Raw genomic sequence first — 12,612 nt, forward strand, 5'->3', positions numbered from 1 at the left:
GGGCTTTTGAAGAGGACAGGCCAGTGAGTCTACGGGTGGTGAGAGGGTGGATTTTGGAGTCGAAAAACTGCTAGAATTAGGCCTGATAGTTTGCAACTACGCGAACAAAAAAATTGCGGTGGTCAACGAATGGCAGCAGTACGCAGTTGGAGATGAGAAGGGTTTTGGAGAGGTAGATGAGAGGATCCTAATAGTGGTGTTGGATTGGCAATTGGTGTCGAAATCAGGCTAGATCGAGCCTTAACGGCAGTCAAGTGGGCTTGGTGGGTGGTGGTGGTGGCTGGATGGTGATGGTGATGATGGTTGGGTGGGGTGAATTCAAAAGTCAAGGACAATGTGGTAATAGCACAAGTCAAAATTCATTAACAGTGTTAGTTTAAATATGACAATTTGTAATAAATGCAATCAAGGGTATGAACTTTGGATTTCGCTAAACACGGGATGGGAACATGTCGTTTGCTATTTCTTTAATTTTGTGGAAGCCACCTAGTCTCAGTTATGATATTCAATAATATGAATATAATTATACGAAGGTCCATAATTAATTATATTATTATCGTTTGGAGAAGAACTTAATTTGACTTTAGCAAATTATTTTTATTAAATCATTTCCGACTTAGAGCGCTCCAATGACTCGTTATATGACTTAAACTCTTTTATAAAGAGTTTATCCATAGAAACAAGATCCAATAACTCTTATTCTTTAAATATATAAAAAGAGGGGATTGACTCTCTCATTTAGAGAGTTAAATTTCACTCTCTATCCTAATTTTAAATAAAAATTGTAAGTTTCTATGCTTTTATTTATGATTTATCTTTCCTATTAAGTTTCTTTTTTTTAAAAACATTTTTCCTCCTAAAATTTAAAGAGTCTATTGGATTGTGAATAAATTTGTTTTTTATATTTAAAAATCAATGAGAGGCATTATTTAATAAAATATGCTTTTTAAATAAAGAACACCATTGGAGATGCTCTTAGTCAACAAATCATTTCCCTACAATTCCTACAGGTTTCTCTTATTGAAAACTTATTATGTTATGTTGCTCTACTTTGTAAATAATATAAATAATTAAATTGAAAAAGTCGACTTGATTTCTAATTCAAGTATATTAGTTTGTCTAGATCCATGTCATCAAACCTATTACAATTCTACAAATGCAATATTCAAAATGATCGTGGTTCAATAAAAACCCTGGGAGTATTACTCGAGAGGTTTTGATTTCGAGTATTTCTTTTGGTCTTAATAGAGATAGTTATTGGAGCTTTTACTCAGCTGATAGTTTCAAGGTTCAAAGGGATTATTTGAGTTGCGTATAAATTGACTTGAAACTCCGTTGTAACAAAAAAAAAAAAATTATTTATTAATTTATTTCATATTCTCCTATAACGGAGAAGTTAATTCAGGAACAAGGTTCTGGTTTTTAGTAAGTCCAATCTGAGGCAAACAAATCCCAGGAGGATGGAGAGTACTGCTCTTTCTTTTCCAGACTTTCCTTCTTCATGCTGCTCCATTTCATCTCCTCATTACTTCCTCCTTCCTTCTTCCCACCTATATATTTCAAATATTCGATCATCAATAATAAATAATCTAATATAACAAAAAACAAAATATTATGTGCAAAAAATAGATAATATTCAACAACATTAATAATGGTTTTATTAGCGGAAGTTCAAATTCAGCGACACACAGAAAAACGGATTATCATAACACGGTGATTAGTATGTGGTCTTGATAAAACATATGATACGGGTCTTGGCATTGAAATTAATGATAGGAGAACTACAACAAATGTAGAAATTTACAATTTCCAACTCTGATATAACCAAAACCCTTGATTATCAATGCATCATGAACATGTACATAAAAGGAATAACCAAATTACTAAATGCAAACCCATCAAAAATGATGAACAGCCAGTTTCACCTTCATTTTTCAACTAAACAACAAATTTTCATATGGTTTAACCCAAATTAGGGAACAAAAGACACACTCAAACACCTTTCAAATAACTCAATTTTTTTATATTAATATTATCATCGAACTAAAAATAACATTTTCCAATATGCAACGTTAAATTAACCTACCCTTTCTTCTTTTGAGTGGCAACTCCAGGATTTGATCCAATCTCTTCAGGTTTTTTCTTAGAAACTGCAGGAGTATTCACTGAACGAGGAGGAAGAAAGACCACTGTTCCTCCTTTTTTTCAACACAAACCATGCTTCCTTTCTCCTAAAACCCTACACAAATTAATTAAATGTTTATGAAACCTTGTATAATAAGATATTTTTCTCCTTTAAATATATTTCACTGTATTCTGATTCACCTGTACAACGGGTGTAATTGGTGGTAAACGTAAAAGGTTGGAGGATTCACTGCAAGTTCCGGCGAACACCATTTTGGTTAACACCATGAGAACCAAAGCAAATCTGCAATTTGTGAGCCAAAAGTAATGAGACGCCTAAAAATACAGTAAAGAAAGTGGGAAAGTGGGAAAATTAATATTACCTTAAGTTTGGGTGAACAGGAGGATGTGATGATGGTGGAGCAAAGGGTGTGTCTTGGGGGTGAAACTGTGACATTTGCAGAAGTAATTTCATGGATGTTTCAGAAGGAGCCAGAGCTCTCCGTCCTCTGGGGTTGGAGGAAAGTCCGCCATTGTTGTCGCCATGAAAAGACGAAGAAAGGGAGAGTTAAAAATATATTTATATTAACACTTCGGTGCTACGTGGAGACTGAGAATGAGAGATTTTTTTATAAAAGTTCAGCTGTAACTGCCAATTGATGTAACGAGAGGGAGAAAAAAGCAGAATTTTTTCTAACACTTGGAGCTTCCTTTTGGCTTTGTGGCCCCACTTTTGCTTCTAGCAAATTTGATTTTGACTTTCCCTTTTTATTTCTGTCTTGCTCATTTTTATCTCTAATTTTAATTCACATTTGGATATGTTATATATATGATTAATTCTATGAATGCTTCCTTTCATCTGCAAGAATAAACACAGATAGAATCCACATTGATTCCATTAATATCATCTTCTGATATTCTTCAATTCCCACTTATTCTTATTGTTTTTCAGAGAAATGGAAAGAATTTTTGTTTGATAATATAAAATTCGTTCTTTTTCTCTTACAGATGTTAAGAACTTCATTTAAATTCTAATTTTCTAAGAGGTACTCAGGGTTTAAATTATACCAAAAGGTATATCTGGATCAAAATCCATTAAAAGTTTATCTATATTCTGATTATACACAAGATACGTAAAAGACACATGAATAAACATTACTTCCCGAATAGATTGAAGGAACTCGTTCTTTTTTCTTTTACAAATGGTTAGAAGGTCATTTGTGTTCCATTTATCTCTAAGAAATACATCTAGGTTCAATTCTCTTAGGGTCCATTTGAATTTAGATTCTACATAGAGGTACACAAAAATGTTTAAATCCTACTAAGAAGTACATCTAAGACCTCAAGGTCAAATTCTACTGAGCAGTCAACTGGTTTCGCATTCCATATAGAAATACATTAAAGTTCAGTTCTGTGTCAAAATTTCATCTTGATTGGAGTACTAGTAAAGGTATACTAGAGATGAGGTATTTGATTAAAATGACGATAATGATTTCTTTATTTTAGTTTTTTTCTATTTATAACGCTATTAGGAGGTTCTTGGTAAAATTATTGGACCGATAAATTTATTCCAATTTTAAGAAATTAAGCTAACTATATTTAAATTGGTTTAAAGCTTTATGGCTTCGTTTTTTTTTCCCTATTTTACCACTATCCTATTCCACTATCTTATCTTAAAAAATATTTTTGTTTTATGTTCTCAAAATCCAATCATATTTTATTCAACTTTAAACATTAATAATTATTTTTATCAATAAAAGTTTTAAAATTATAAAAACACCCCCATCCACCCAAGCCCTTATGACCTGCCAACAGTCCCGTCGCCAGCCGCCGACGTTGTAACGACACACGACCGACTGGATTTGACAATCATGTGTCGATCTATCCATTTTCGGCTAGATCCACCATGGATCTGCTGGAATGGCCAAATCTACGGACAAAAATCTGGCTGTCAACGACAATCAAGATATGTCATTTTTAACGACCAAATCTTTGTCGTAGATCTGGCTATTTCCGGGCAATCTATGTGGTCTGGCTGAAAGGTCAGATCGGCATACGACCATCAGATCCAGTTTGGTCGTGCGCCATTCCGACGACTTTTGGCCACCGTCTGACGATGGTGGTCGACTGTCGACAATTATTAGTGATGGGGAGTGTTTTGTTATTTATAAACTTTTATTATAGGGGTGTTTAATAAATTAAATATAAGGGTTTAAAATAATCTAAATATTTTTATAAATTATTTTCCAAATGTACCAAACAGATTCAAGATCCTATCATGTTTGATTAAATCTTATTCAGAATAGAATACTATTCTAAAAGAAAACAAAGGAGCCTATAACTTTGATCTTCTAATTATACAAATTTGGCTTAAATCACTTATCCCCTACGGTTTGCAAGGAAACTGCCACCCATCAAGTTTGAAAACATGCAAAATTCTCCCCTATTTTTTGTAACAAAATAATTAGTATCATGAAATTCTATTAAACAGAGTTATTATTTAAAAAATAAATTATTTACTGTTTAAGGGTATTAATGAGATTTGCGCACCTCTAACTATTTGGTCCTATACACAAATAATAAAAGTAGGGAAGTCAAAGATATTTCTCAAACTCAAGGAGGGTAAATGATTTTTCATGAACCTCAATGGGGAAATACATTTGAAACCTAATGTTTGGTAGTGAGTGACGAGTGTAGTGACTATCTAGATTCTATAAAGGATATCATAATTTCTTTCTATGAATGTTTCTTTATCAAAAAATTATTGTTTTATCTTTTTTTGTTAAATAAATAATCGAAAGTTTGACTATATTTATCATGAATCTAAATAATATTTCAAATTTATATTTGAAGTGATATGATATTTTTATGTATTAACTGTAAGTGATAAATAATTAGTAAATTATAAGTTAATGTCACATATGATGCTAATCAAAATCATTTTAAATTTTTTTTTTTTTTTTTTTTGGAATTCTAGCTTAATATTTGCCATTAACTTTTGTATTAAAAAATTTTAGAGAGGTCTTGACAAACTTTAAAGGAGGTTTGTGACTATTCGAGAATTTCAAGTCATTAGCTTAGATTTTAATAAAGTAAAACACTTTTTCCCCCCCCAGGTTTCCTTAATGACACTTTTCCACCCAAAAAGTTTCAAAATACCACATTCCCACCCAAAGTTTATATTCTATTAATACTCAAAATACACTTACTTTCTTAGTCAGCGTTCGGTGAGTTATCAGAGCCCTGGTAAGAGGGTTTTATAGAGTAAGGTCGTGGATCAAATGGTGGTGATCGATTGAATATCGCCGTTGGAATCAGTTTGAAATCAACTAAGAACAAGAAACCCTAACTTTGCAGTGGTTAGTAATCGACGAGAAATCAGATACCGAAGTAAGAGGTTTTGTAGAAAGAAATCGGAGATTCAAGGGTGGTGACAAGAGAATTTCGCCTCCGAATCATTTGGAATTGGCTTTGGGTATTAATATATTAAACTTTGGGTGGAAAGTGATATTTTGAAATTTTTAGGCGAAAAATTGTGAGCAAACCTTCGGTGGGAAGAGTCGTTTACTCTTTAATTAATTATGTTATGTTTGGACCTAGCCGTTTGGTGGGCTCAATGATTATTATTTACGCTTAAAGCATGGTTTATTTTGTTAAGAGAGTGTTATTTTAACCCCACTAAACTCTGAATAAAACCTCATTTGAATAAAATTCACTACCCTTATTACTAAATAGATTTTAAGTCTCATAAACTCAAGGTTTTGTCTTCTTAATTGTTAATGGATTTTATATTTTCTATACTCTTCAATCAACCAACAAGTTGTGTGTGTAAAGTTCCGTGTTCCTAAAATAACTTCAATCATTCTAAAAAACCCACCAATAAGTGAGATAATCTGTTAAATGAAAGTTCTACTTTTGTGTTTTTTTTAATGTTTAAAACGGATTATTTTATACCTCTAAGGTTTAAGAAAACAACATAGACATGAAAAAAAAAAAAAAGAATGAGGATATGAAAATTCAAATTAGCCGAAAAAGTAAATTAGATGAAGAAGTGAAAATTGACTATTTTTTATGTTTTTTTTTTTTAAATCAATTTAAAAGATAAAACTATCAGTTTTAAATGTTATAAAAAATAAAAGAAAATAAAATAAGTAAAGAGTGTACTTAGAATTCAGAGCGTCCTTTATAATAATTTTATTTAAGGTTAACTTGTTATAATAAAAAGAAAAATGGGGGCTATTATAAAAAAGTGAAGGCTAAAAATCACTAGCCTCGTATGAGCACCAATCACTATTATGACCAAAATAGGAGTCCTTCGTTTAGATTACCAAAACCTTTTCATTTGACCAAAATATGTAATTTTAAAGTAAGTGCTCCAAATTTGGCACCTTTGAAATTGTTGGCAGCAATTTTAAATAGTTGAAGTTTTAAGTCAAAATTTTAATGTAAACTAGTTAATTATTAATGCCAGAATGCAAGGTTCTAAAAACTGCATCGAGCCTTGACGGCTTGACCCAATCAAGGGTCCAGTTCCCGAGTTGATTAATCCAGTCGATAGGACCGATGACGTTAGCAATAAAAATATTTTTCAAAAATTTATTAGTCCTTAAAATTTTAATTTATTACAAAAACACCCCTAAAACTTGAATTTAGTCCCTAAAATTAAGATATTTAAAAATGCCCCAAAAGTATGAAGTAGTCTTTAAGGGTCCGTTTGGTTTAATATTTCATACCCTATTCTCAATCCTATTCTTAAAATAACCGTTTGTTTCATTATTTAGGAAATACTATTATATTTTACTCAATTACTTTTAGACCCCTTAAGTTTATTAATTTAATTAAACACCCCAGAAAAAAGTTTAAAAATTAACAAAAACACCCCCACCTACCCATAGTTGTCAGATTCCAGCAACCACCGTCGTTGGTAGCCAAAATCTGTCACAACGGCGTACAAACGATCGGAACTGACCGGTAATTCGTCGATCTGGCCTTTTCCGGCGAGGTCCACAGTGGATTTGGCCAGAAAAGGCCAGATCTGGTCGTCAACAATGGCCAAAGAAATGGTCGTCGCTGACGGCCAGATCTGGCATTTTGCGGCCATTGACTACTAGATCTGGCCATCGATTTGGCATTTTTCTGCCAGATCCGTGGCAGATCTGACCGAAAAAGGTCAGATCGATGCACGACCGGCCAGATCCGACCAGTTTACGTTGTAACACCAGATTCCGACCAGATTCTGACAGTGGTGACCGGAATCTGACACTCTAGGTAGGTGGAGGTGTTTTTGTCATTTCACAAAATTTTTATATATTGGGGTGTTTAGTTAAATTAGCAAACCTATGGGGTTTTTTATTAATTTTTAAATTTTACCTCATAATAATCACCCTATTCAACTATCCAATACTATATCTAAAATTCTATCCAAAATAACAAACGAACAGACCCTAAAGTTTTGAAAATTTGAAAAACACCCCTATAAAATTACAAATTAGTCTCTATAAGTTTGAAATGTAACAAAAACCCCTTGGAACCTGAACCGAATCAGAAAGGCTATCGATCCTCGATCCGATCAACCGGTTCGGTCTGGGTTTCAGAACACTGCCAGAATGTTCATAATTTTTCACGTGAAATTAATAAAAAAGTTATTTCCTCCAATATACCAAACTCAAATATATAATAAATTATCGAAAACTTTGACTTAACATATGAAATAATGGTTTTTAATTTCCTCCAATATACCAAACTCAAATATAATCAAGACAAAATTCACATTCATACAAAAACAACAGTGGAATTTAAACCTATTTATATTTGCACACCAATTGTGGAATTCTCTAACTAAGCAAGGCTACCAATGGCAATGAGATGTTCAGACTATCTTATCACCTTTTATATATATATATATATTTTTTTTTTTTTTTTTTTTTTCTGTTGAGAAAAGCATTTAGTTTACTGTTAACCATAAATGGAAAATGTGATTTTGGAGTTATTTATTTTTTTCGCAAATTTCATAAAACCTCACCATAGCAATGGCTTTGGAATTTACGTTACTCCATAGTTGAAGGAATAACACACAGAGAGCAAAAGCTATTTGAAAAACAATGGCCATGGCTTCAACCCCCTTCATCTCCTTAAATTTCCCGCTTCGTCCTTCTTCCTCTCTTCTTAATCCCTCCAACACTTGCTTTGCATTCCCAAAATACCCTCCTAAACGAGCCAAAATCTCCACCCAACCACTTGCGTGTTCATCCCTTGACTGGCCTCCTGAAGGCTATCGGAAAAACGTTGGTATCTGTCTCATCAATTCTTCCAAAAAGGTTTAATTTAATAACCTTTCACGCTCTTAATTCTAAATTTTTGTCTGTGTTTTTTATTTTTATTGGTTTATATTAATTAATAAAATGATCATGGATTTGCATAAATATTTCAGATTTTTGCAGCTTCAAGACTCACTGTAATCGAAGCTTGGCAAATGCCCCAGGTAACTGTACCGTCAGGTACAAATCCCGGTAAAGCGATTTTTGTAAAGTGGTGTTTCATGTAAATTTCAATAAAATGGAGACTGATCGATGAGGTGTTAGCCGAACATTAACATGGCCAAAGGCCATTGTCTTTCGCTTCGCAAAGATTATTGGGTTCATAGGATTTTTGAATTGTGATTTCTAGATTATCAAATAAAGAAAAATAAAATGGAGATTGAACATTTGTGGATTATTAGTAATAGCTATGTTTTGGGGAATTTTTACATGTAATTAAAGATACCCAGATTCTGACTATTAACAGAGCTAGAAACTTGCAGTATATTATTATAGTTCAAGTGAAGCCGGTAGCATTTCCTTGAGTTATCCTTCTAAAATATGTACTACTTTTATGTGGCATATCTTGTGTCATCTAAATATTAACTTGTTGAACAGGGTGGTATTGATGAGGGTGAAGATCCGAAAGTTGCAGCCATAAGAGAATTAAGAGAAGAAACTGGAATTTGCACAGCACAAGTTATTGCCGAGGTTTCGCTTTTACTCATTGTTCTTTGATTCTTTCATTCATGTATAACTCTCTTCTTTCTGTGTTCGAGTATAGGAGTGTCTAATAATACTCTAATCTATTGCGAATTCAAATATGAATGCAGGTTCCTCATTGGGTGACATACGATTTCTCTCCCGAAGTCAGGGAAAGAATTAAACATATGGGATACTTCTTGAAAGGCCAAGTTCAGAAATGGTAACTAACTTGCACTACTAGAAATGACCTCTACCGATGCATTCTATCCGTTGGAACATAGCCAAATTGCGTCGGTGTACATCTCCATCGACGTGCCAAAAAACTTTTATATGTATGAAATGACTAGAATATTTGCTACTTCAACCAGTCACCAATCTAGCCCCAGCTTAGAATTGGTAGAAAATATTAGAAGTATAATACATATAGGGAAGAAGAGAGGATGATTTGGTTATTATTAATTATGAAGAAAGACTACAATATTGTGCATATGTCTAGAGGTCTGTATATGACCAGTAATTGTAGAGATTACAAAGCCCTGTATACAGTGATAGCAAACACCAACTCAGCACTGAGTCTCCTTGATTTCCTTCTCTCTACCAACAATTATGAAGTAGACACACAAGATTTACGCCAATAGTTTTTGTGTGCTTTTTCTTCAAAGACTTTACCCTGCATATTAGCTCTGCACTTGCTGCTTTACAATTGATACTATTTACTTTAGTTTTCATGTCAATTCCAATCTGCATTTGTTTTATTGTCTTTCTGATGTAAGAATGCAACAATCCAGGTATCTTTTTAAGTTTACTGGGAAGGACGAAGAGGTCAATCTTCGGGGCGATGGGACTGAGAAACCTGAGTTCGGCGAGTGGTCATGGATGACAGCGGAACAAATAATTGACCATGTAAGTAGACCTTACTTCTTTAATTAGTTCATATCAGAATTAGTTTTATATCATACAAAAATTCTTAAATATATATATATATATTTGAATTTGGATTTTAATTTATGGACGTTCGCATTAGAAAATGACTCCGACTCTATTACAGTATATCCTAGTGTTTCTTCTCTAAATTTTGGGTTTGCTTTTGGTGGCTTTGAAGGCGGTGGATTTCAAGAAGTCTGTTTACAAGGAAGTTTTGACAGTTTTCACTCCTTATCTTCAGTAATTTTATGTTAAATTACAACTCTGTGTAAATTGTAATACAACCATTTTCTTGTAATGAATGATGATATTATATCTTTTGTGTTGTGATAATTAAATTAAAAAAAAAATTATTATCAAATGAACAACCCTAGTTTTGTATATCTTACCATCACATGAAAAATGTCTTTTTGGGTATTATTCAAAAGAATAGGACTACTTTACAGAATTATTTATAGATTATGCAAATGACAGAGTGATGCAATTTGGTTGAGTCAAGGACACTTGAATTTTTTTTTTTTTTCTTTTCTGATAACGGGTGTTCGGGTCAGTTTGTGCGTACTTCAACTAATCTTTAAGCCCATTGAATACCCCATAAGTCTAATGTTTCAAGTAACACAGAAATGTGGTAGGTGACTCTAAGGTGGTTTGAACCAAAAAAATCAACAAAGGGAGTAAACCTTTTGACCACCAGGTCAACCCCTTGCGGTTATGACACTTGAATTCCTTATAGCCAAACATGAAACAATAAAGATTTGCTCATAACTCAATCTTATAAATTTATTCTCACAACTTTGTCATGTCAGCTCAGAATTGGTTACCTCGCAATTGAGTAAGTGTGACCCATAGCGAGTAGACCAAACTCATTTACGAACTAACTAATTGTGAGTTATCACGTCAAGGTTGTGAGAGAAAGTTAGTGAGATTTGGTTGTAAGTGTAGTATCACCTCAACATGAAAATAAAAAACCACTTTGTTTTAATTTGATTTTTTTATTATTAAAGATATTAATAAAGCATTTTATTAATTGTATATTGAAAATCTACTTTTATTATTTTTGAAAAATCTAATGGGGGCTTCCTCATCTTTATTTTCATAATAATATCTTCATGAAATGACTAAAACCTGAAAAATATAATATTAATAATAATAATATAGTCAATTTAATAAAATACAAAATATTAAAAATTGAAAAAATAAATTTATAACATAATTAGATTCGAATAAAGGTGGAAAATTAACCCGCCCGGTTCGACTCGGCTCAACTTGTGGCGGGTTAATACAAATTGCAGGCTAGGCCTAACCCGACCAGCCAACAAGGCCTGCCTCTTTAGCTAGAAGGGTTAGCCCAACCTGGCCCGCCAACCATAACTCGATGGGTTTTTGTGCGGGCTAGCCTGAAATTTAAAAAAAAAATTAAATTTTTTCTTTTGTGCAATTTTTTAGCTAATTTTTAAAATATCAATAATTCAATTAAATTAATTTTTTTATTAACATTTCAAATATTAATTCAATTTTAATACAATTAAATTGTAATATAAGAAAAATTAGATTTATTCATTTATCAAAAAATAAGAAATTATAATAATTATTGCTCGTTAAAAACCTTACCTAGAAAAACGCAATTGGGACAAAAACTTGGTAAGGAAAAAAGAGTGCAAATTACAAAGTTACAATTTACAAAACAACTAATTTTTCATCTGTATCATCTAAATTACAAAATTAAAATTATTATATTAAAGTATCGTCGACAACCTCATATTGATCCTGATGGCGTGACTGTTCCCAATCTCGAAGACATGTGAGGACTTCAATTAATTTTGGTGAAAGTTTAGTCCTTTTGTCATTTAAAATTCTTCCACTTACACTAAATGTTTGTTCGGATGAGACAAGAATAAAGAAAACATCTAAGGCAAGTCTTGATAATATCGGAAAAATACATTTTCTGGTTTTCTAATATTATAAGACATCGAAATTGGCTTTTTGTTGTGGATCTGCTAGTAGCACGTCGGGGGTTTCCAAATATTGGTGAAACTCATTACTCTATAGCTGCATAAAGGACAGTATATTCGTTCTTGATGCTTCTGAAGAGGAGGCTATGTTCCAGGTTCAGGTCCTCTTCGGCCTATTAAGTACACTCCAAGAGTCGAAGTTTTCATTTGTGTTTTCTGATGCTACTTCCTTAGGTATTTCACCTCTTTGCTGGTTACCATATCTGCTTTCATATTGCAAATATACCTTTGCAAGACACTGGCTTATCTCTCCTAGTTGATTGACATATGCTTTGTCTCGTAAATTTTCACTTAACGTGTTTAAACCATTTTCTAAATCTGCTAATTTAATTATAGGATCAAATATGGCAGCTAAACAAAAAAGAAAAGGAATGAGTTTCCAATATTTTTAAATTTTTATTTCATTGCCTCCATTGGTCCCGCTAATCTTTCATTGTTTTTTTTTTTTTTAATAAATCTAAATTTTTTATAATTGTATGTATTATCAATGGACTAGTAGGATAATATACATCAAAAAGTTTTAAAGTGGATTGATAAAAAAAATTTAGAAA

The 12,612-nt window shown here is 32.5% G+C and overlaps 1 protein-coding gene across 1 annotated transcript; it reads left to right on the top strand.

Moving 5' to 3' along the window:
* Positions 1-8,160: 8,160 nt before the first annotated feature.
* Positions 8,161-10,293, top strand: LOC116105704 (nudix hydrolase 26, chloroplastic-like). Its single transcript, XM_031392115.1, has 6 exons — positions 8,161-8,441; positions 8,555-8,605; positions 9,039-9,131; positions 9,254-9,345; positions 9,914-10,028; positions 10,228-10,293. Exons 1-6 carry the CDS (start codon positions 8,226-8,228, stop codon positions 10,291-10,293), a joined length of 633 nt encoding a protein of 210 aa, XP_031247975.1. The 5' UTR covers positions 8,161-8,225.
* Positions 10,294-12,612: the final 2,319 nt, after the last annotated feature.

Source organism: Pistacia vera, unplaced genomic scaffold (genome assembly GCF_008641045.1).
Source record: "Pistacia vera cultivar Batoury unplaced genomic scaffold, PisVer_v2 Contig503, whole genome shotgun sequence".
NCBI lineage: Eukaryota > Viridiplantae > Streptophyta > Magnoliopsida > Sapindales > Anacardiaceae > Pistacia > Pistacia vera.